The sequence below is a fragment of the Hyperolius riggenbachi genome, chromosome 4, assembly GCF_040937935.1.
Source record: "Hyperolius riggenbachi isolate aHypRig1 chromosome 4, aHypRig1.pri, whole genome shotgun sequence".
NCBI classification, from domain to species: Eukaryota; Metazoa; Chordata; class Amphibia; order Anura; family Hyperoliidae; genus Hyperolius; species Hyperolius riggenbachi.
Window position 1 is genome coordinate 244,555,244 of NC_090649.1, and position 23,141 is coordinate 244,578,384.

The 23,141-nt window shown below is 45.3% G+C and overlaps 1 protein-coding gene across 1 annotated transcript in view; it reads left to right on the forward strand.

The window, feature by feature from the left end:
• Window positions 1–8,747: 8,747 nt before the first annotated feature.
• TTK (TTK protein kinase) overlaps window positions 8,748–23,141 on the forward strand; it is a 77,134-nt gene continuing 62,740 nt past the window's right edge. Inside the window, exons 1-2 of the mRNA XM_068281536.1 lie at window positions 8,748–8,905; window positions 14,322–14,476. Coding sequence (XP_068137637.1) covers window positions 14,335–14,476 — 142 coding nt within the window. The 5' untranslated portion in view covers window positions 8,748–8,905; window positions 14,322–14,334. The remainder of the gene's footprint in view (window positions 8,906–14,321; window positions 14,477–23,141) is intronic.

Sequence of the window (23,141 nt, forward strand, 5' to 3'; positions counted from 1 at the left end):
AGCCATGGCGACAGGAGAAGCCAAACAGGAGATCGCGTTCTATATGCAATCTCCTGTTTACTTTTGTTGCCGGCGGCGATCGGACTAGAGGGACACATGCGCTCTCTAGTGGTGTTTCATGTAGCTACCACTCAGGTAGCTACATGAAACAAAAACAAAAAAAATTACAAAAAAAGTGCAATGCAGCCTCTTTGGCGGAAAAAAATGCACCGCCAAGGAGGTTAAAATCTGTTATAACTGGAAAAGGATGTTGTACTAAGTACTAAGAATGAATGTCACTTGGGGGTTGAATAAAACTGATAATGATGTGAGCGCAGTAAAGACATTTGTGGTTATTTCATTATAAATGATATGTTATATTTGTCTGACTTACAAGTGCCTCTTTGATTTAATTGTAAACAAGGTGACTGAAATGATCAAAATCAATGTCAAACAGGCTAAACCACTCAATTTCAGTGGGTGTTGAATCATTTTGAACACAACTGTGTACGCACGCACGCACGCACGCACACACACACACACACACACACACTATAAATGAGTACATCCCCTTTAAAAGTACGAATTTAATCAGTAGCTCAATGAACAAAGGAACAATTTCCAAAATTTTCACAAGGCTGAGTTTTATTGAACACTTGTTTAACTCCATAACTTGAAATTAAAGGGAACCAGAGAGGAACGCGCAAAATAAAAAAGAGAAAGCTTTTATACATACCTGGGGCTTCTTCCAGCCCCATAAGCCTGGATCGCTCCCACGCCGCCATCCTCCGCTTCCTGGATCGGCGGTACCGGGTCCCGTCACTTCCGGCGGACGCGGCCAATTGTCCGCATCACAGCGGCTCGCTTCATACCCGTACGCATGCGGCTGCGCAGTAGGCAGCCTCATGCGTACTAGTATAGAGGGAGCGCCGTGGGATGCGGACAATTGGCCGCGTCTGCCGGCCGACTGGCGGCCATGACGGGACCCGGTACTGGCGGATCCAGGCAGCAAAGGACAGCGGCGTGGGAGCGATCCGTGCGTATGGGGCTGGAGGAAGCCCCAGGTATGTATAGTATCTTTTTCCTGGGGCCTCTGGTTCCCTTTAAAGGGACTCCGAGCAGTGCAGAAACTATGGAAAGATGCATATCATTTTAAAGCTCTCTTTCTCCTCTTTCCAATGATATATAAACCGCCGCCCTAGGCCTTTTAGTTTTCTCTATTTTTGCGATTGAAATTGCCGCGGCCACGATTTCAATCACGAAAATAAAGAAAACTAAAAGGCGTAGAGTGACGATTTAGGTGTCGCCAGAAAGAGGAGAAAGAGAGCTTTAAAATGATATCCATCTTTCCATAGTTACTTGTATTACACAGGACGACACTTTCCCCAGTGTCAGCAGCTCTATTCAGCAGAAAAAGTCGTCCTATGTAATACAATGTAACTATGGAAAGATGGATATCATTTTAAAGGTGGCCATACATGGTACAATTTTTCAATTAGATAATTTAGTTCAATTATTCTGTTAGATCGAATATAAAGATTTTTCCAGCATGTCCGATCATTTTTCCCGAAAAAACGGGATAATCGTTCGAATTTCTTGATCGGAAAAAAAAATATTTTCAACTTTCATTCAATTCGATCATTTAGATTGAATAAACGGGAAAATCGAACATTTTTATTGTATCGTGTATGGGCACCATAAAGCTCTCTTTCTCCTCTTTCTGGCGACACCTAAATCGTCACTCTACGGCTTTTAGTTTTCTTTATTTTCACGATTGAAATCGCGGTCACGGCAATTTCAATCGCGAAAATAGCGAAAACTAAAAGGTGTAGGGCAGCGGTTTATATATCATTGGAAAGAGGAGAAAGAGAGCTTTAAAATGATATGCATCTTTCCATAGTTTCTGCACTGCTCGGAGTCCCTTTAAGGTTAATAATATAACTTGGATCACAAAATCTTCAGCTTTACTCAAATTGGTTGAAGCAAATATGAATATACCCCACAAAAAAAACTACTACATCTAGTATTTTGTATGACCATGATTTTTAAGGACAGCACCAAGTCTTCTAGGCAGGGAAAGAAACAAGTTGGCAACATATCGCAACTTCTATCTTTTTCCATTCATCAAGAATAACCTCTTTTAGAGCCTTTAGAATTCCCCACAGGTGTTCAATTGGATTCAGAACAGGAGATATACTTGGCCATTCAATCACCTTCACCGTGTTGTTCTTCAAAAATGCAACAGTAGCTTTAGATGTGTTTTGGATCATTACACATAAACAAACAAGGAGGCAAAGCAACCTCCTCTTAACTTATAATAAAGATAATGAAATTCATGACACTAAATTCATTTGTACCAAAATCTTTATTTTACCAACAACCACTGGCTAAAAACAAAACCACAATAGGGCGTGGCTCCCCCAGGCTCCAATGATCCAATAAATAGGTATTGGCGGTAAGTGCCGTAAAAATATACCTATGTTTCCTATTTGACCAATCTAATATGGTGTCACCCCATAAATTTTGTAGGCATGCAAACCAATATGCATGCGAACAGGTTCACATGCATAATGGTGTGAAAAGGGAAAAACATCCAGTATGCGGCAGTCCTGTGGGTGAAAATGCCTTGTTAATGCTAGAGGTCAGAGGAGAATGGGCCGACTGATTCAAGCTGATAGAGCAACGTTGACTGAAATAACCACTCGTTACAACCGAGATACGCAGCAAAGCATTTGTGAAGCCACAACACGCACAATCTTGAGGCGGATGGGCTACAACAGCAGAAGACCCCACCGGGTACCACTCATCTCCACTACAAATAGGAAAAAGAGGCTACAATTTGCACGAGCTCACCAAAATTGGACAGTTGAAGACTGGAAAAATGTTGCCTGGTCTGATGAGTCTCGATAGGGTCAGAATTTGTCATAAACAGAATGAAATACATGGATCCATCATGCCTTGTTGGTGGTGTAATGGTGGTGGTGTAATGGTGTGGAGGATGTTTTCTTGGCACACTTTAGGCCCCTTAGTGCCAATTGGGCATTGTTTAAATGCCACAGGCTACCTGAGCATTGTTTCTGACCATGTCCATCCCTTCATGACCACCATGTACCCATCCTCTGATGGCTACTTCCAGCAGGATAATGCACCATGTCACAAAGCTCGAATAATTTCAAATTGGTTTCTTGAACATGACAATGAGTTCACTGTACTAAAATGGCCCCCACAGTCACCAGATCTCAACCCAATAGAGGATCTTTGGGATGTGATGGAACCGGAGCTTTGTGCCCTGGACGTGCATCTCCATCAACTGCAAGATGCTATCCTATCAATATGGGCCAACATTTCTAAAGAAACAGCTCTCATCTGCGCAATAGAGCGGACCCGATCGGGCCTGGCTATTTCCACTGGAGCCCAGCCTGAAAGCTGCTGGTGCATCTGTAGAGAGTGGCGAAAAGCCCTAACAAGCGGACTTTTGGGATACCCAGTACTGGATCGCCTCTGCCGAGGACGGGGGAAGTCTCTTCCATCCAGAGGCTTTCCCCTCCCAAGGTAAGTACCCCTAAGGGGACCTTATTCCCCTTCAGGTTCACTTTAAGTCCTTGTGGGCTAGAATAGATTGCCTAATCCTTAGAGTCATGTTGCCCATAGTCTTTGGGGTCCCTACTGTTCCTGGTCTTCTTTGTCTTTGTATGGCTTCCGCCATTGAATAGCCACCATCGAGTATACTCCCAGAAGTTCCCCCCCAGCAGTGACAAGTGTGCATGCCTGAGTTCCGTACTGGCAAATGCGCAGCAAAAGGAAGTGCTTGTCTATGACCGCTTTCTGTTACTGCCCATATGTGGTTTGGAACTTGTGCATACTCGGGGACGTCTGGGAGGATGTTAGGAGGAGACGACTGGGTGGGGGGGGGGGGGTGGGGGATGACTCAAAGACAATGAGCAGCATGAGGAGTCTATGATTAGGTCATCTAGCCCAGAGGTTCTCAACAAGTTGTTCGCGTACGAAAGCACAGTCAGGGGTACGTAGCACAGCTGAGCTGGCTTACTCATATCCACTTGTGTGGTCTGCCTGCCGCACTCTGCACGGAAACCGCGCTTATGTAACGTCAGATTGTGTTGCCTCAATGCTGCCCTCTGTGGCAGACATGCGCACAAATCACTTCCTCATTCCGTAAGCCAGCACAATCAGACAGAGCAGCTCAGTCAGACTGTGCTTCTGCGGAGCTGCCCTCCCAGCACAGAGTAAGTTCAGGTCTGCAGTATGAACAGAGTTCTGTGAATCACACCGTCTCCAGCGTGTTGCGGCACAAGGAATTTCTTTCTGTGTCGTAGCTGGGATACTGCAGCCATCCCGGCTCTAAACTTTCTCACTGGAATGAAAGGAGCGAGCAGCCTGTGAGCGGGAGGCAGAGAGGCATGTCACAGCCCACAGATCTGTCTCTACAATAAGAGATAAGAGGAAGGATTCATGCTGAGGTGAACTCCGTGTGAAGGAAAAACAAGCCCAGGATCCAGCCACTGGGCAGAGCATGTATCTCACCACTGCGCCGTAAGCTCCCGATGACGCGCGAGAGAGCGAGCACCCGCACAGCCGCAATCTAGTTAGACATGTAATTAGACTGAGACAGGCAGCGGGGAACGGAGGATGGTAGGAGGACAGAGTGGGACCTGACAGCTGCAGGGGGCAGATAGAAGCCCCAGGTAAGTGTCAGTTTTGGGGTTTTTTACACCCTCCAGAGGAGCACAAGCTCAGCACGCTATGCTGTGGTAGTGCAGCTTAGCGTGCGCTGGTTACTTACACTCCCTCCTCTCCTTGTAGCCAACGGCTGCTCCACTCCTCCCGCCCTGAGCACCGGCGGATCCAGCAATACACTGTCTGTCACTTGATGGGCCAATTAACGTGCAGTGATAACTTCCTATACATACAGCCACTTGACTCAAAGGGACTCAGTGCGGAACGAGTGGAGTGGCGGTTAGTTACAAGGAGAGGAGGGAGCGTAAGTTACCAGCGCACGCTACGCTGCACTACCACAACTTAGTGTGCTGAGCTTGTGCTCCTTTCATTAAGCTATATATATATATATATATATATATATATATATATATATATTACATGAGCCCCCCACCCCTAACCTGCCCCCGAGCCCCCTTAAAGAGACACTGAAGCTGAAAAAAATTATGATATTATGATTTGTATGTGTAGTACAGCTAAGAAATAAAACATTAAGATCAGACACATCAGTCTAATTGTTTTTAGTGCAGGAAGAGTTAAGAAACTCCAGTTATTATCTCTATGCAAAAAAGCCATTAAAGGGACACTTAAGAGAAACAAAAAAAATTAGTTTTACTCACCTGGGGCTTCCAATAGCCCCCTGCAGCTGTCCGGTACCCTCGCCGTCTCCCTCCTATCCTCCTGGCCCCGCCGGCAGCCACTTCCTGTTTCGGTGACAGGAGCTGACAGGCTGGGGACGTGAGTGATTCTTCGCGTTCCCAGACACATTAGCACCCTCTATGCTGCTATATGGTATATGATATATGCTATAGCAGCATAGATGGCGCTATTGTGGCCAGGAACGCGAAGAATCACTCGCGTCCCCAGCCTGTCAGCTCCTGTCACCGAAACAGGAAGTGGCTGCCGGCGGGCCAGGAGGATCGGAGGGAGACGGCGAGGGTACCGGAAAGCTGCAGGGGGCTATTGGAAGCCCCAGGTGAGTAAAACTCATTTTTTTTGTTTGACTTAAGTGTCCCTTTAAGCTCTACGACTTTCAAAGTTGTGGAGAGGGCTGATATCTGAATTTTATTATCTCAACTGTTTTCTTTTTCTCTGGGAGAGGAGAGGTCATTAGTTCACAGACTGCTCTGAAAGAATCATTTTGAATGCTGAGTGTTGTGTAATCTGCACATATTAGAGAATGATGCAATGTTAGAAAAAACACTATATACCTGAAAATAAAAATATAATATTTTCTTTGCTGCTAATCTTCTAGTCATTATTCATAGTACACAACCAATTCATTATATCACATTTTTTTTTCCGCTTCAGTGTCTCTTTAAAGGTAGCTGCATTATTGTGTGGCCCTTTGCTCTCTCCCAACAGTGTTTTGTAGGGATGAACATTCCGATTTGTACCGTTATTCCAAATGCTTCAGAACAGAATTGAAATGTAAACTTATGAACACTGCATATTTATCTGAATTCAGGGGGTACTCGGCTAGAACTGAATTGCGATAGGGGGTACTTGGGTCAAAAGAGTTGAGAAACACTGCAGTATATTTTTAACAGTGACTCTCAAGCAACCAGAAACTACATTTATCTGATACGCCAATCCTCGTATGCTGGATAACAGATTTTGCTGTAACACGTTTTGACAGAACCTGAAGATTGGGATACCTTGCAAACATCAAAATGACAAGTATAAGGATAATGAACAGCAATTTCAGCTTGAAATGACAAATGATCCGTTTAATAGTTCTGAGTTTATGCAAATGTGTACAGCTTGGATGGTCCAATCCAGACTGTCTACATATGCTTAAAATTAAAATAATCTTTGTATCAGCTCAGAACTGTTAGCATGTAATTGACCATCCCTAGTTTCAGCCATGATATGTCTGGGTGTCTTTTATCATATGTTTCAAAAACATGCTCAAGTTAATTGCTTCCTGAAAACTGCTCTTGAGCTAGGCATACCGAATTCAATTCAATTTATTGTCATTGTGTAACACAACGAAATTACTTTTCATGACAACCCCACGGTGCATAGAGGGAACATAGTGATAGTAACAAGGAAGAGAAGAAATTATACAAGTATGCCAGGTATTATAGATGTTTAAACAATTTGTACACAGTGTTAATTATTTCAGAGGGGATTCAGAGTTCATCAAGTTTATGGTGGATGGGAAAAGCTGTCTTTCAGTCTGTTTGTGTGTGTGCGGATTGATCTAAAACGTTTACCTGATGGAAGGAGCTCAAACAGGGCATTTCCAGTGTGAGTGTTGTCCTTGATAATGTTTTTGGCCCTTCTCACGCTGCGAGTATTATACAAAAGTTCCAGTGATGGTAGTTCAGTGCCAATAATGGCTTCTGCTGTTTTAACAACTCGCTGCAGGGCTTCTCTAGAAGCAGATCATTTCGGCACGCGACGCTGAGCGCTGAAGCTGGGCACCGTCATACCAGTAAAGCTATGCTGCGCGCCCCGCGTAATGGTAATGTGGGGCTCCGGCGGATCCCAGACCTCGGATTACATCTCCCTCCAACAGGGGAGGACTGGGACCTTTTGGCCTGGAGGGAAAATACAAACTAGAGGCCCAGTTGCACGGCAGCCCCAGCCCAAATGACGTCACACATGCTATATACCGATAGTCATGTGGTCGCCAATGCAGAAAAACTTCAAGAATACTAGAGGGACAGCATGACAGGTAAAGTATAATTGCACAGGCACCGTGGGGCACATAATACATTTTGAGGGACACCGGCCATGGTTTCCATCGCGTTCATAGTTTATTATCGCACTTTGCAACCACATCGGCCCAAGATTTCCCAGCATCTCAGATTGAACTACTTTCCACCTGAAATAAGTCAAATTGTTGATTGAGCATGCTTGTGGCGGCACAGATTTTCATCTGATTGGATAATAATGATTGAAGCGGTTGGTGGATCAGCCAGCCCTAAATCATTAAATGAGAGGCAGCCTGGGGGAAAATCCCCCCCCCCCTTCCCAGTCCTCCAAGTTGTGACAACTCGGAGGGGGAATAGCATTTAACGCCACCAGGGAGATTAGCGGCAGCAGAGAGAGTCATCATTCAGCTCACCCCACCCTGAACTGCCTGGCGCGGTAATAAAATGTACTCTAGATTATGCGCCCGACTAACGGAAAAGAACAGCATATACCTACAAATTAATGCAACCGGTTGCTAAATCTTATAAAGTTGCAAAAAATGTCGCCACACAGGTTGAAAATAAACATATTGGGCTCTATTCTCAAAGACTTCCCGCATGCGGTAAAGTGCATGCGGGAAGTTTGCACCCAAAATACCGTCAAGTTGGAATTCTCAAAATGTTCCGCATGTTTTTCCCGCATGCGGAAAAAGTGTGGTAAAACTTTCCGCAAAAGTCGGTATTTTCCGCAATAAAAGATCAATTCTCAAAAATGTTTAGGCGCATCATTTCGTCGTTAATTACCGATTTTTTATCACCTACAAGTAGTGGGTGATATATTCCGCATCCCATTGACTTTAATGAAGTGTGGAGGCTTAAGGGCTGTGCTTGCTGGACTTTTAATTTTTTTTTTAAACACTTTTTCATGCGACCTTTTTACCGCATGATTCCCGCATGAATAATGGCTGTTTCCGCATCTTTTTTCCCGCATACGGCAAACATGCGGAAAATGTTAGTGAATGCTGAAAAAATGCGGAGTTTACCGCTGGCGGGAATTTAGCGGTAAAATTTTGCGGTACTTTTGGCTCTTTGAGAATAGAGCCCATTATCTATTTCATCCCAGTGGGATTAGAGAAACTACATTGCAAGAGGCATAGAGAAAATACACTGGAAGAGGCACCGTTCTGGAATACTTTATTTGCGGAGAATGGCTTCTCTAAAAGCTTACATCCTGATCGAGGTTTACGTTGATAGGTAACTGACTCCAGTCCTCGGTGTAATCTTTTTATTCAAGTCCTCTCCATCGAAGTTAATTACCCAACACAAATATGGCCGCGGAGGATTCAGGGAAGAGCTTTGCAGTCACTTCCGTTTCCGATCGCGGTGACCAGTCAGGAAGGAGCATTACGGATGTGGCAATTTTCAAACTTGCGGCAGCTCGCGTTGCGTTGCTCCGGCTGAGGAGGATTGTGTGTACCGTAGCCGCGCGCGGATTGCTCTCCGTTACTGCGGGTACATACAGCGCTGCTAGATCCGGCTGCGACTAACAGGTGTGTGACACCAAACTATCCTCTGTGTGCTGCTGGCTGGACATGTCACTGGGAGTGGGGTGCGTTACACAGCCTTGTACACCTGTATGTGACATGGCCTCCCCAGCTGCCAGTGCAGTGCAGCAGCCAAAGCTGCCTTTACCTTAACGTGCTGCTTATTCTGTCATCTTTTACATAAAACTGTCGAATTGGTTGCCGTTTGTTTATTTATGATAGATCAAAACTTTACTGTTGTTCCACTTTTCAAAATCTTATGGACACTTTTATCATTCTGCATTTATAAAATATAAGGAGTTCCAAAGTGGCCACCCCTGCCGATAACAGTGTAGCATAATTTAAAGCGGTCCTGAAGAAATAAGCAAAAAAAAAAAAAAATTTGCAAAAGCAAATCCATAGCCTTTGTAAAAAATTTGACTGAGTCGTTGGAGCAATTTTGGGTACCTGGAGTAGTCTGTGGTTTCATAAACTGAGGAGTCTGATAATTTTTGTACTGACTCCGCAGCCTTGCTCCAGAGAAGACTTTGCAAAAACCATGCTTCAAATCACAGTGATTTGTGAGCATACAAGTATTCAGGTTGAACTCCATGAACGTATGTCTTTTTTTCTATATAAATTTGTAACTGCTTAGATAGGACAGGTTAAACGTGATATGAAATGCTGCACTGAATTTTTTTTGCCATTCATTTGCCCATACTGAAAGCTTGATATCTCAGTGATTTAACTGAACATTTAAGGTGCACATAAAACTAACGATTATGGGCAGATTCGACAGAGACACCATTATTCCCTATTGCAGAGTTTCCCCGTGCGATTTGCCTGCGGGGAAACTGCGCATTCGGCCCAAATTTCGCCCTAGTGGAAAGGGCCCTAAATCCAAGGACACAGGAAGCAGAGTGACTGCTGCACCAGGTTCATGTTACAGCCCATGTAGACCGCTTGTTATCTCTCTGATTACACTGAATGATCAGAAGAAGAAATGGGTTGATATGTTAATGAGCCACACTTATTCCATGCTTCAGAACCAGGGCTGTGGAGTCAGTACAAAAATCATCCGACTCCTCAGTTTATGAAACCTGCGACTCCAGGTACCCTAAAGCAGTGTTCCCCAATACAGTCCTCAAGGCCCACCAACAGTGCATGTTTTTTGGAAATCCACAGAGGTAGTTAATCGGATCTACTGAGACACTAATTTCCTCACCTATGAATGTTTGTGGTTTTCTGCAAAACATACACTGTTGGTGGGCCTTGGGGACAGGGTTGGGGAACTGTGCCCTAAATCATGGGTCCCCAACCTGGGGGCCGCGGCCCCCTGGGGGTCCTTGGGCAGATTTCTGGGGGGCTGCGGCTTCTCCCTCTCCCCCCGCGGCCGCCGCTCATGTTACCTTATGAGCAGGCGGCCGCTTCCTTCCTTATATTCCTTCAGCCGCGACTCTCCTCTTCGCAGAATGTTGTATTACAGCAGCGCTTCCTGCACGGCTGCTGTAAGGAGCCAAGGGAGCCGGGACAGCGGTTCCCATAGTAACGGTGATGCGTATCGCCGCTACCCCACCTCCTTCCCTCCTTACAGCAGCCGCGCAGGAAGTGCTGCTGTAATACGACATGCTGCGAAGAGGAGAGCCGAGGCTGGAGGAATATAAGGAAGGAAGCGGACGCCTGCTCATAAGGTAACAGGAGCGGCGGCCGCGGGGGGGAGAGGGCACCTCTGCTAGCTACACTGGGGCAGCTATACTGGGGTAACTACTGGGCTAACTGTACTGGCTACACTGGGCTAACTGTACTGGCTACACTGGGCTAACTGTACTGGCTACACTGGGCTAACTGTACTGGCTATACTGGGCTAACTGTACTAGGTATACTGGGCTAACTGTACTAGGTATACTGGGCTAACTGTACTAGGTATACTGGGCTAACTGTACTAGGTATACTGGGCTAACTGTACTAGCTATACTGGGCTAACTGTACTAGCTATACTGGGCTAACTGTACTAGCTATACTGGGCTAACTGTACTTGCTATACTGGGCTAACTGTACTTGCTATACTGGGCTAACTGTACTTGCTATACTGGGCTAACTGTACTTGCTATACTGGGCTAACTGTACTTGCTATACTGGGCTAACTGTACTTGCTATACTGGGCTAACTGTACTTGCCATACTGGGCTAACTGTACTTGCCATACTGGGCTAACTGTACTTGCCATACTGGGCTAACTGTACTTGCCATACTGGGCTAACTGTACTTGCCATACTGGGCTAACTGTACTTGCCATACTGGGCTAACTGTACTTGCCATACGGGGCTAACTGTACTTGCCATACGGGGGCTAACTGTACTTGCCATCAGGGCTGTGGAGTCGGAGTCGTGGAGTCGGGCAATTTTGGGTGCCTGGAGTCGGAGTCGGGAAAAAATGCACCGACTCCTAATGAATTTGTAACTGTAATTAAAATAGAAAATATGATAAAATGTTCTATTTCTCAGATAATAGTCATTAAAAATAATGTATATATACAGTATATATACAGTAATAGCTGTGCTTAGTCCACAAAAATGAAATAAACCAATCAAAATTAGTTACTTGTGCTGCTTCAATAAAGCAGTCCCCGTATTTTTAAGGTCAGATATACATATCTGATTGTGACTGTATATATGATGTGTACACAGGAATCTCTTATATATACTAAATAACATCTATGCTGTAAGAATAAAGCCTGATGTGTAGCTATGTCACTAATAGAGATGGTCAACGAGATGGAAATAATTCTGCATTGATGCTGATTTATGCAAATGTATGCACTCCCTTTGCTGATAAAATCAAATAATTTGATATGTTATTAAAATTTGGTTTGGTGACTACAAATTAAAGGGTAACTGAGACGGATGAAAAGTAAAGTTTTATACATACCTGGGGCTTCCTCCAGCCCCCTTCAGGCTAATCAGTCCCTCACTGTCCTCCACCACCCGGATCTTCTGCTATGAATCCTGGTAATTCAGCCAGTCAGCGCTGTCCGGCCGCACCCCGCTCCCACAGCCAGGAACATTCTGCACCTGCGCAATAGTGCTGCACAGGTGTAGTATGCTCCAGGTGGCGGAGTGTGTGCATGCGCACTACGCTTGACTGACTCAAGTACCTGGACTCATAGCAGAAGATCCAGGTGGTGGAGGAGGACAACTAGGGACTGATTATCCTGAAGGCGGCTGGAGGAAGCCCCAGGTATGTATAAAACTTTATTTTCATCTGTCTCAGGTTTACTTTGTTACACAGTAGTACTATACTCTACATATGCACTCCCCACAGAGCTGCAGGGAATCCACTGAGAATGCTGTGCACATTGAATACAGAGGTGTTGTCTGTTTACAATCTCCTCATTCCCCTGCAGAGTACCTGCACATCATTCTTACATGTACCCACACTTACATTGCCTAGGGCCTGATAGATGTTCTTTGTTCCGGTTTGTACCTTTTACAAGTACTCTTACCAAGGACTAGTTTTAGTCTAAAGGGAATACATATAGTAGTCTACATATCCTTCTCACTTCAGTTGTCTTTTTAAAATTCCTAAGCGTTGGCAGTTAAGAGACGAATTTCATGTTACATACTTTTAATCAACAAAATTGTAATATGCAAATTAGAGGAGTCGGAGTCGTGGAGTCGGAGTCGGTGGAATCCTAAACTGAGGAGTCGGAGTCGGTGGATTTTTGGACCGACTCCACAGCCCTGCTTGCCATACGGGGGCTAACTGTACTTGCCATACGGGGGCTAACTGTACTTGCCATACGGGGGCTAACTGTACTTGCCATACGGGGGCTAACTGTACTTGCCATACGGGGGCTAACTGTACTTGCCATACGGGGGCTAACTGTACTTGCCATACGGGGGCTAACTGTACTTGCCATACGGGGGCTAACTGTACTTGCCATACGGGGGCTAACTGTACTTGCCATACGGGGGCTAACTGTACTTGCCATACGGGGGCTAACTGTACTTGCCATACGGGGGCTAACTGTACTTGCCATACGGGGGCTAACTGTACTTGCCATACGGGGGCTAACTGTACTTGCCATACGGGGGCTAACTGTACTTGCCATACGGGGGCTAACTGTACTTGCCATACGGGGGCTAACTGTACTTGCCATACGGGGGCTAACTGTACTTGCCATACGGGGGCTAACTGTACTTGCCATACGGGGGCTAACTGTACTTGCCATACGGGGGCTAACTGTACTTGCCATACGGGGGCTAACTGTACTTGCCATACGGGGGCTAACTGTACTTGCCATACGGGGGCTAACTGTACTTGCCATACGGGGGCTAACTGTACTTGCCATACGGGGGCTAACTGTACTTGCCATACGGGGGCTAACTGTACTACCTAACTATACTGAGGCAACTATAGTCCTTACAGGGGCAACTGTGTTAGCTACCTATACTGGGGGCAACTATACCTAGATACCTACTTACCTATATACTACACTCAAAATCAGGGAAAAGAGGGGGGCTGCAGCCGCCACTAACCACGCCCCCCCTCCCCCGGGGGGCCCCAGAGAAAAGTTTGGTCGGGATAGTGGGCCCCGGGCTTAAAAAGGTTGGGGACAGGTACCAAAAATTGCTCCAACACTGACTCCTTGACTCCAACTCCACAGCCCTGTTAAGAACATTCTTATGAATGAAAGGACACTGGGGAAGAGGCTTTGTGCCTGCTGCACTGACAGGGAGAGGAGGAGGAGGAGAGCGTCTGTCCACTGTGGTAGCCAGGGGAGATCGGTGACTCACCAAAAGGAAAGCAATCAAACCGCACATTCTATTCTGTGGCCAGCCTGCAGCTGAAAGCTCCCGCGGTCTGGCTCATCTCTCTGCTAGGAGCTTCTCCCGCCCATCCACGCTGCCGATAGGAAGGAGATGAGGAAGTCGGCAGAGATGGTGTTTCTGCATTCCGCACTGTCCATTGTAATGTGCAGAGGAAAGAGTTTCTGCTGTAGATGGAGGCTAATTACATCACTCAGGTGGGGACAAATCAGGTGGGCTGTTAGGCTCTGGGGACACTGCATTGGCCCAAATGGCCAGCAGATGGATCCCTCTCTGATCATTAACTCAACACACTGCACACAGATTTTCAATAGATTTCAGCATTAAACATGAAATTTTAGAAAAGAGACCGGGCTGTGCGGCGAACAGGTGAGAGTACCTTCTCGTCAGTCGCAGATTCTTGCGTTGCTAGCAATGCGCTCCCAATTGACTAAATCAAGAACCGTAATTTTGGTTGAAAATCGATTGAGCAGGGCAAATGCTGTATTGATTTCTCATCGGTTCGATCAGAGTGATTGAATCAACCATACTTCCTAGAAAGAAAATGCTTTATATCTAAGCTTGGAAGATCTAACATTTTTGTTACAATTAAGAGTTACTTGATATTTATCCTAGGAGTGTTTATAAGATGGACGATGAAGATATCAGTGAGAGAAAGCTGAAGATTGCCTCCATCTTGGACAGACTTAAAAGTTTCACTTCCAAGTATGGCAATGAAGAGAACTGGACAGATGAATTGACTTTTACAAAGTCATCTGCTGATACAACCGGTAAGCGTTTATGGTTTCTTGTTCATAAATTTAAAGAGTTGCCACCAGCGTGAGCACGTTTCATGTGATATTTGCTAGTAGGGCCCACACACCTTAAAATGAAGATACATTTTTGTCCAGACCAGTTTATTAAAATAGTATTAACCTATCCTAAGGCTGCTTACACACTAAGACGTTACAGGCGCACGTTAGTGCAGCCTGTAACGCTCCCCCAACGCACAGCAATGTAACACAAGTGGGCTGTTCACACAGCCCACATTGCGTTACATGTAACGCTGCACGTTCTGCCGAAAGTGCAGCATGCTACGGCGTTACAGCGTCTTAAGCCGCGTTAGACTGTTTGCACATGCGCAGTCATGTTGGAGAGAAGCGGAGAGCGGCCAGGCACATGGCTAATTAATAATCACTGCACGTTGTGACGTGCAGTGTTTACTTCCTGGTGCGGCCGCTCTGTGCAGCGATTGGCTGGCGGGACCACGTGATGCCACATGCGTCCAAGAGTACGCATCACGGCATCAGGGACGCCAGAGTGAGCTGCACAACACGGCTCACTCTGACGTCCACATCGAAGAGCACCAGGCCTTGCGTTAGGTGCACGTTATGCAACCTTAACGTAGCACCTAACGCAACGTCTTGGTGTGCAAGTAGCCTAAGAGTAAGAAAGCATGTTCAAATTCTATTGCCGTGGGATCGGAACTCAATCCCTCTGACAATAGTTTGGGACTCAATACTGTACAGTCATGTCACCACCCTTTAGGCTAGTTACTTGTCCTGTTGCTAAGGAGGTGGGAGGAGGGCCGACAGAATGAGAAGAACAGTGCTCCTGACCTGTGATCAGCCAAGACGATCTGCAAGCCCAGTAGCTTGCTGAGGAATTAAGGGTTGCTGTACGCATGCTGGTGGCCACATATAATAATAAGAAAGTATTTACATTTGATAAAACAATCGGTTGTAAAGAAAAAAAACAACAGGTGTTTGTTTTTTGTTTTTAATTATTTGAGCAAGAAATCTTATAAAATTTAAAGTGTGTGGTTTTTTTTTTTTTTTTCCTATGTATGTATATATGTGTGTATGTATGTATGTATTAGTCAGTCTGTATTGGCTGATTTTTCTGATCCATCTTTATGAAAATGTAATGATGGAGGGTATTTTGTCAATTTCTTGACAACCAATTTTTTTATATATTTATAAAAAAAAATTGTGTGGCGTGTTGCCACCTTTTAGACAGTTCTCTCAGCCCACTCTCTATTGGTACTCTCAATGTATGTGCTTCCCATGCAAAGGGAATTTATCATAAATGTGGGAATTGCATCCTGGCTAATTCATCAAATTGATACATTTTGCAGCACACAGTTTAAACCAACCGAGCACCCCTGACTGCAATTGGGCATGACTTTTGCTAATAGACCCTTTTAACCACCTTAGCGGTATGGACGAGCTCAGCTCGTCCATTACCGCCAGAGGGTGCTGCTCAGGCCCTGCTGGGCCTATTTTGATGAAATAAAGAGCAGCACATGCAGCCGGCACTTTGCCAGCCGCGTGTGCTGCCCGATCGCCGCCGCTCTGCGGCAATCCGCCGCGAGCAGCGGCGAAAGAGGGTCCCCCCAGCCGCCTGAGCCCTGCGCAGCCGGAACAAATAGTTCCGGCCAGCGCTAAGGGCTGGATCGGAGGCGGCTGACGTCAGGACGTCGGCTGACGTCCATGACGTCACTCCGCTCGTCGCCATGGCGACAGGAGAAGCCAAACCCGGAAGGCTGCTCATTGCGGCCTTCCGTGTTACTTTTGGCCGCCGGAGGCGATCAGAAGAACGCCTCCGGAGCGCCATCTAGTGGGCTTTCATGCAGCCAACTTTCAGTTGGCTGCATGAAATAGTTTTTTTTTTTTAATACAAAAAACCCTCATGCAGCCGCCCTGGCGATCTTAATAGAACGCCAGGGTGGTTAAAGAGTAACTGTCAGGCTGCAGAAGCTAATTTAAACCTCTATTCTCCTGTGTTAAACAGTTTAGAAGGAAAGCCAAAAAGGCATTAGTGAAGATAAAAATCTCTCTTACCTTTGATGTGTGCTTATCAGCAAAGCTGTTAGACCCAAGCAGGACGCAAGCCGCATACTATACTGCAAAGCATTCTGGGGCCCTCCCCTCGGCTGCTAATGAGACGTTACAGCAGCTTGTAATCAGTCCAGCGCGTAGCACTGATAAATCTCCGGGCAGAGTACACTGCAGGAGTCAGCTATTGTTCCTAGCCACATGGCTAATTAATATTCACTGCACACTGTGTTATTCAGTACGAGCTTTTCTGTGATCAGGAAGCAGGCAGGACATGATGACACAATTGGCTTCATAGAAGACAGAAAAACATGGAACCTGCCATGAGCTGTCAGGAGCATCAATCTCTGCATATACTATATAAAAATTCTGTGAAGTAAAACGTGGACAGTGAAATGCATATGTAATGTAAGTACAGCCAATCTTTAGCTACTGATATATGTGTTTATTTTCTCTGAGACCTTATACCTAACAGCTCCTCTTTAAAGAGAACCCGAGGTGGGGTTCTGACAATGCTATCCACATACAGAGGCTGGGTCTGCCTATACACCCCAGCCTCTGTTGCTGTCTAGATCCCCCCCGAAGTTCCCCCTGCTCTCTGCTATCCCCCATAAATCACAGCCGCGCTGAGCGGTCTGTGTTTACCTCTGTACTGTCAGTCTCTGCTGCTTCCCCGCCTCCTCCATAGCTTCGGTCCCCGCCCGCGTCCCTTCCCTCCAATCGGGGAGGGAAGGGATGCGGGCGGGGACCGGAGCTATGCAGGAGGCGGGGGGAACGGCGAGACTGACAGTACAAGGTAAACACAGCCTGCTGCGTGTCGAGAGCGCGGCTGTGAATTATGAGAGATAGCATAGCGCAGGGGGGGGCTTAGGGAGGTTCTGGATAGCAACAGAGGCTGGGCAGTATAGGCAGACCCAGCCTCTGTGTGCAGCTAGCATTGTCAGAACCCCACTTCGGGTTCTCTTTAAAGGGACACTACAGCGAAAAACTGTAAAATTTAAAATATGTGCAAACATATACAAATAAGTACATTTTTTCCAGAGTAAAATGAGCCATAAATTACTTTTCTCCTATGTTGCTGTCACTTACAGTAGGTAGTAGAAATCTGACAGAAGTGACAGGTTTTGGACTGGTCCATCTCTTAGGCTATTCTCAGCAAGGCTTTTATTCTTTATAAAGATATTCCAGAAAAAGGATTTAAACCATGATGCTGGTCAGCTTCCCTGCTCGCTACACAGTTTTTTGGCAGTTGGACAGAGCAACTGCCATTCACTAAGTGCTTTTGAAAATAAATATATCCCTGAGAATCCTCTATAAAGAGTTGGACTAGTCCAAAACCTGTCACTTCTGTCAGATTTCTACTACCTACTGTAAGTGACAGCAACATAGGAGAAAAGTAATTTAACTCGTTTTACTCTGGAAAAAAATGTACTTCTTATTTGTATATGTTTGCACATATTTTAAATTTTACAGTTTTTCGCTGTAGTGCCCCTTTAAATTAAATCTCCAGTTTGCAGGCCTTCCCAGGGGTTGAGTTTCCTTTTAGAAGGATTTTTAACATTGCCTAGAACAGTGTAGATCTAGTCTATCCCTTTCCAATCCTGTGTCACAACTGTTGGACATTAGTATTTTCCAGTTGAGGCCCAATGTCCAACATAGGAAAACATGGCTGTTACTAGGGGCGTTGTTGCCAAGTAAAATCTGGCACAACATCAGCCTCTTCAGATCAAAGTGTTAGACTAAGTCTGACAATGATCCCTGTCTACCCCATCCTCTGCTGCGCCATGTAATTTGAATATTATGTGGACACATTTGGCTTGCCGCTGTGCGTGCAGTTGCCAGATTTAGTCGGGTATGGCATCCACCTGCATGGATTCGAAAAGGTCGGGGGACCTGAATGACTGGAAAAATGGAATGGTTTGGAGAGGGTTAAGGGGCCATTTCCACTAGGGCTCTTTGTGCCCGAATTTACATGCATGGATACAGAAATCTCAGCCAATCAAATTCCAATAGGCTGCTTCCTAAAATTCGTGTGCGTGAAATGCTTCAGAATGCTAGACAAAGCGTCCAAATCCCCTAAACCGTGCATGGCTCGGCTGCAAGGATTCGGATGTGTAATCCACGCCCGTAAGTGCCAATGTCGGAGACAGAAGGGCGGCGCTAGTGGAAACCTACCTATGTATTTTTTTTTTTTTTTTTTATATATATTTTGACACGCAAGGTATTCTTTCTGTGTAATTTAACTTACATCTATAAGGTTAATCGCTTTTCTCCCTGCACCACTTCATACATGACTGGAGAGCTACAGTAGTTTTACAGCATGAACAAGTGCTCAGTAAGCAAACTTACAGGCCCACTTAGGCTGCTTTCACAGTGGGACGTTAAAGTCCCACGTTACAGCAGTGTGTAACGCAGCCCAACTCACAGTAATGAAAAATCAATGTGCTGTTCAGTGCTCACGTTGCGTTACAATGTAACGTTGAATGAAAGTGCAGCATGCTGTGCGTTATACTGGGCTTTAGCTGCGTTAGACTGCTTGCACATGCTCAGTGACTAGCCACATGGCTAATTAATATTCACTGCACTGTGGTGACGTAACCTGGACTGTAGTGTTGTCCGGATCATGAATGAATCGTTAATTTGATCCAGATCTTTTTTGTGAGTCATCCGGATCATCACAATGAACGATTCGGTTCACAGTGGATGTCTGTCTGGAAGAAACAAGAACATACAGAATGTACAGTGCAGGGAAAGTTGAGACCTGCTAGTCATTTTACCCCCAGTCTGCTTCCCTAGTAAAATGATTCGGTTCAAAGATCCGGATCTTTTCAATGATCCGATTCGAATCAGCCGAATCCTTGAAAAGATCCGGACTTTCCATCACTATCCTGGAGCGGCTGTTCTATCAGTATAGATAGGAGAACAGTGCACCAAGAGCCGCATAACATGGCTCAATCTGACGTCCAACTTCAACACCACCATGCGCTGCGTTAGGGGCACGTTATGCGACCTTAACGTCCCCTAAAACGCAATGTCCAAGTGTGAAAGAGCCCTTAACCACTTGACCCTATCTGGACGGATATATCCGTCCGAATAGACTGTGTTGCTCCTGCAGCGTGGTGCGCGCTCCCGCTGCCTGCCACTAGCCCCCCGATCAGTGAATGGGAATATAATTCCCATTCACCGATCTAAGCCCCGGAGAAATACCGACTCTTTCTAAGCAGAGAGCGCGGTATTTTTGCCCGGAAAAAAAATGTACAGCCTCCTAATAGTCCCTGGCAGCGTGATCGTACGCTCCAGGAACTTTTTTGACTGTGGCCATCTTGTGGCCAAATAGTAAACTGCACCCACATACATTTTTTAAATAATTACATTATATTACATCTAAAGATAGCTGTTTACCTCCCAAACTAAAATCACCCACATACATTTTTTAATTAAAAAATAAATAACATTACAATTAAAAAAAAAAAAAAAAAAAAAAAATACATAGTTACCTAAGGGTCTAAACTTTTTAAATATACATGTTAAGAAAGCATCTTATTCATTTTTTTTTTTAAATTATAAGCTTGTAAATAGTGATGAACGCAAACTGAAAAAATGCAACTTTATTTCTAAATAAAATATCGGTGCCATAAATTGTGATAGGGACATAATTTAAAAGGCGTAATAAGCAGGACAAATATGCAAATAAAATACATGGGTTTTAATTACGGTAGCATGTATTAATTTTAAACTACAATGGCCAGAATGAGAAATAATGATTTTTTTCCATTTCTTTCTTAATCTTCCTGTTAAAATGGATTTAGAAAAAAATAATTCTTAGCAAAATGTACTACCTAAAGAAAGCCTAATTAGTGGCGGAAAAAACAAGATATAGATTAATTGTGATTACCGTATATACTCGCATATAAGCCGACCCGCATATAAGCCGACCCCCCAACTTTTACCTGAAAAAACAGGGGAAAATGATTGACCCCCATATAAGCCGGGGGTAGGAAATGCTGGCTGCCTTATTCCCCTAGTGTGTCCCAGTATAGCTAGTAAAGTGCCCAGTATGGGTAGATAGTGCCCAGTATAGCTAGTATAGTGCTCAGTTTAGCTAGTATAGTGCTCAGTATAGCTAGTATAGTGCTCAGTATAGCTAGTTTAGTGCCCCAGTTTAGCTAGTATAGTGCTCAGTATAGCTAGTATAGTGCTCAGTATAGCTAGTATAGTGCCCCAGTTTAGCTAGTATAGTGCCCCAGTTTAGCTAGTATAGTGCCCCAGTTTAGCTAGTATAGTGCTCAGTATAGCTAGTATAGTGCCCCAGTTTAGCTAGTATAGTGCTCAGTTTAGCTAGTATAGTGCTCAGTATAGCTAGTATAGTGCTCAGTATAGCTAGTATAGTGCCCAGTATAGCTAGTATAGTGCCCCAGTTTAGCTAGTATAGTGCTCAGTATAGCTAGTATAGTGCTCAGTATAGCTAGTATAGTGCCCCAGTTTAGCTAGTATAGTGCTCAGTATAGCTAGTATAGTGCTCAGTATAGCTAGTTTAGTGCCCCAGTTTAGCTAGTATAGTGCTCAGTATAGCTAGTATAGTGCTTAGTATAGCTAGTATAGTGCCCCAGTTTAGCTAGTATAGTGCCCCAGTTTAGCTAGTATAGTGCTCAGTATAGCTAGTATAGTGCCCCAGTTTAGCTAGTATAGTGCTCAGTATAGCTAGTATAGTGCCCCAGTTTAGCTAGTATAGTGCTCAGTATAGCTAGTATAGTGCTCAGTATAGCTAGTATAGTGCTCAGTATAGCTAGTATAGTGCCCCAGTTTAGCTAGTATAGTGCTCAGTATAGCTAGTATAGTGCTCAGTATAGCTAGTTTAGTGCCCCAGTTTAGCTAGTATAGTGCTCAGTATAGCTAGTATAGTGCTCAGTATAGCTAGTATAGTGCCCCAGTATAGCTAGTATAGTGCCCCAGTTTAGCTAGTATAGTGCCCCAGTTTAGCTAGTATAGTGCCCCAGTTTAGCTAATATAGTGCTCAGTATAGCTAGTATAGTGCCCAGTATAGCTAGTATAGTGCCCCAGTTTAGCTAGTATAGTGCCCCAGTTTAGCTAGTATAGTGCAGTGTTCTCCCCAGGGCTAATTAAGTGGGCGGGCCGCCCGGCTGTTTTGAATTCCCGCCCACCTGCTCTCCTGCCTCACATGCTAGAAAAAAAAAATGGTGCTGTAAAACTGCAGCAATGAGCGCTTCACTGCGTTCCATCAGTGGCCGTCTCAGACAATAGCGAAAGCCGCTGTTACACAGTGCAGTTGGCTTCTCTGCCTGTGTAACCTCCTGTGATTGGCTGGGCGGGTTGTAAGGGGCGGGACCATGCTCTGCATACTGCGGGAGTGAGCCGAGTTCCTAGTCCCTCGTGGAGAGTGTCAGCCTCAGCTTCTCCCTAGTGCTGTGTTTCTACTCTGCTAGTCCGCCCCACTTTGCTGGCTGCCTGTGTCTGCAATGCATTCACATGTGCAGGCAGCTCAGCTAGTGGAGGCGGCTGTCCGATACACATCTAGTGTAATAGCGTAGTGCAGGCAGACTACTGCTGTCCTGTGTGGGAGAGGCTCTGTGTGGAGACAGCCTGAAGCTGCAGGCAGATTGTCTCTCACACCCAGCGAAACCAATGTGTTCCCTCTGTCCTGGGCTGGCTGCATGAATGTCAGCAGCCAGTCCCATCCCTTCCGAATCCACACAGCTCCGAGGCCGACTCAAAGCACAGATAACATCAGGCAGTGCACGGCATTGAGCTCTGCTGCCCCGCCCCCCCTCTCCAGCTTCTCTTCAACACAAGCTGGCTGCTCTGATGCTGGGAGAACTGCACAGGAACTCTGATCATCCTTCCACTGGTATGAGATCTGTGTGTCCACTAATGAGCAGGAGCACTTTTTATCTGATATATTTTAGTCTGCAGAGCTTTCAAGCTATAGGGGACATGGGAAAACAAACAAACAATGACTGCAGTCAGCTGCAATTTAGATAAGCTGACTTGCTGGAGATGGAGGATGGTGCTGAATGCTGTCTGTGTCAGAAGTGCTCATATACCTTACTTGATTTACAATTGTAAAAAGTTGGCTTAGAGCAGTAAAAAGTACAAATCTGGCTCTGGTAATTGGGAAAAGTCTGTTAAAAGTTGCCCACTGATGAAAAAAAAAGTAAATATGGAACACATCCGGTGTTGAAAGTGTGTGCAGGTGGCTTGAAAGGGTAGTGTGTGGGTGGGGAGTAATTCTTGCAGAGTTCACATGCATGTTATTTCATATGGATGTTATTTGCTGCTGGGGTCCAGCAGTATTGCAGATAATTTAGTATGATACTGACTGACCCTGTACACTATCTGCAATACCCCTCGACCCCAGCAGCAAATAACATCCATATGAAAAGCAAAAATCACCCCCCCCCCCCCCCCCTTTATGAAAGGCAACAAACACAGTTGTAGGATACGTGAATTAACCGACATATTAAACGCAATAATCACCCCTAGTATGAAATGCATCTAGAACACCAATATTCAGTGTTATCATCAGGCTCTTTTAGAGGAGTGCTTCAGCCAGCCAATTTTGGTAAGCACCGGGTGTCATCGTTTCTCTTCATCCTGTGCG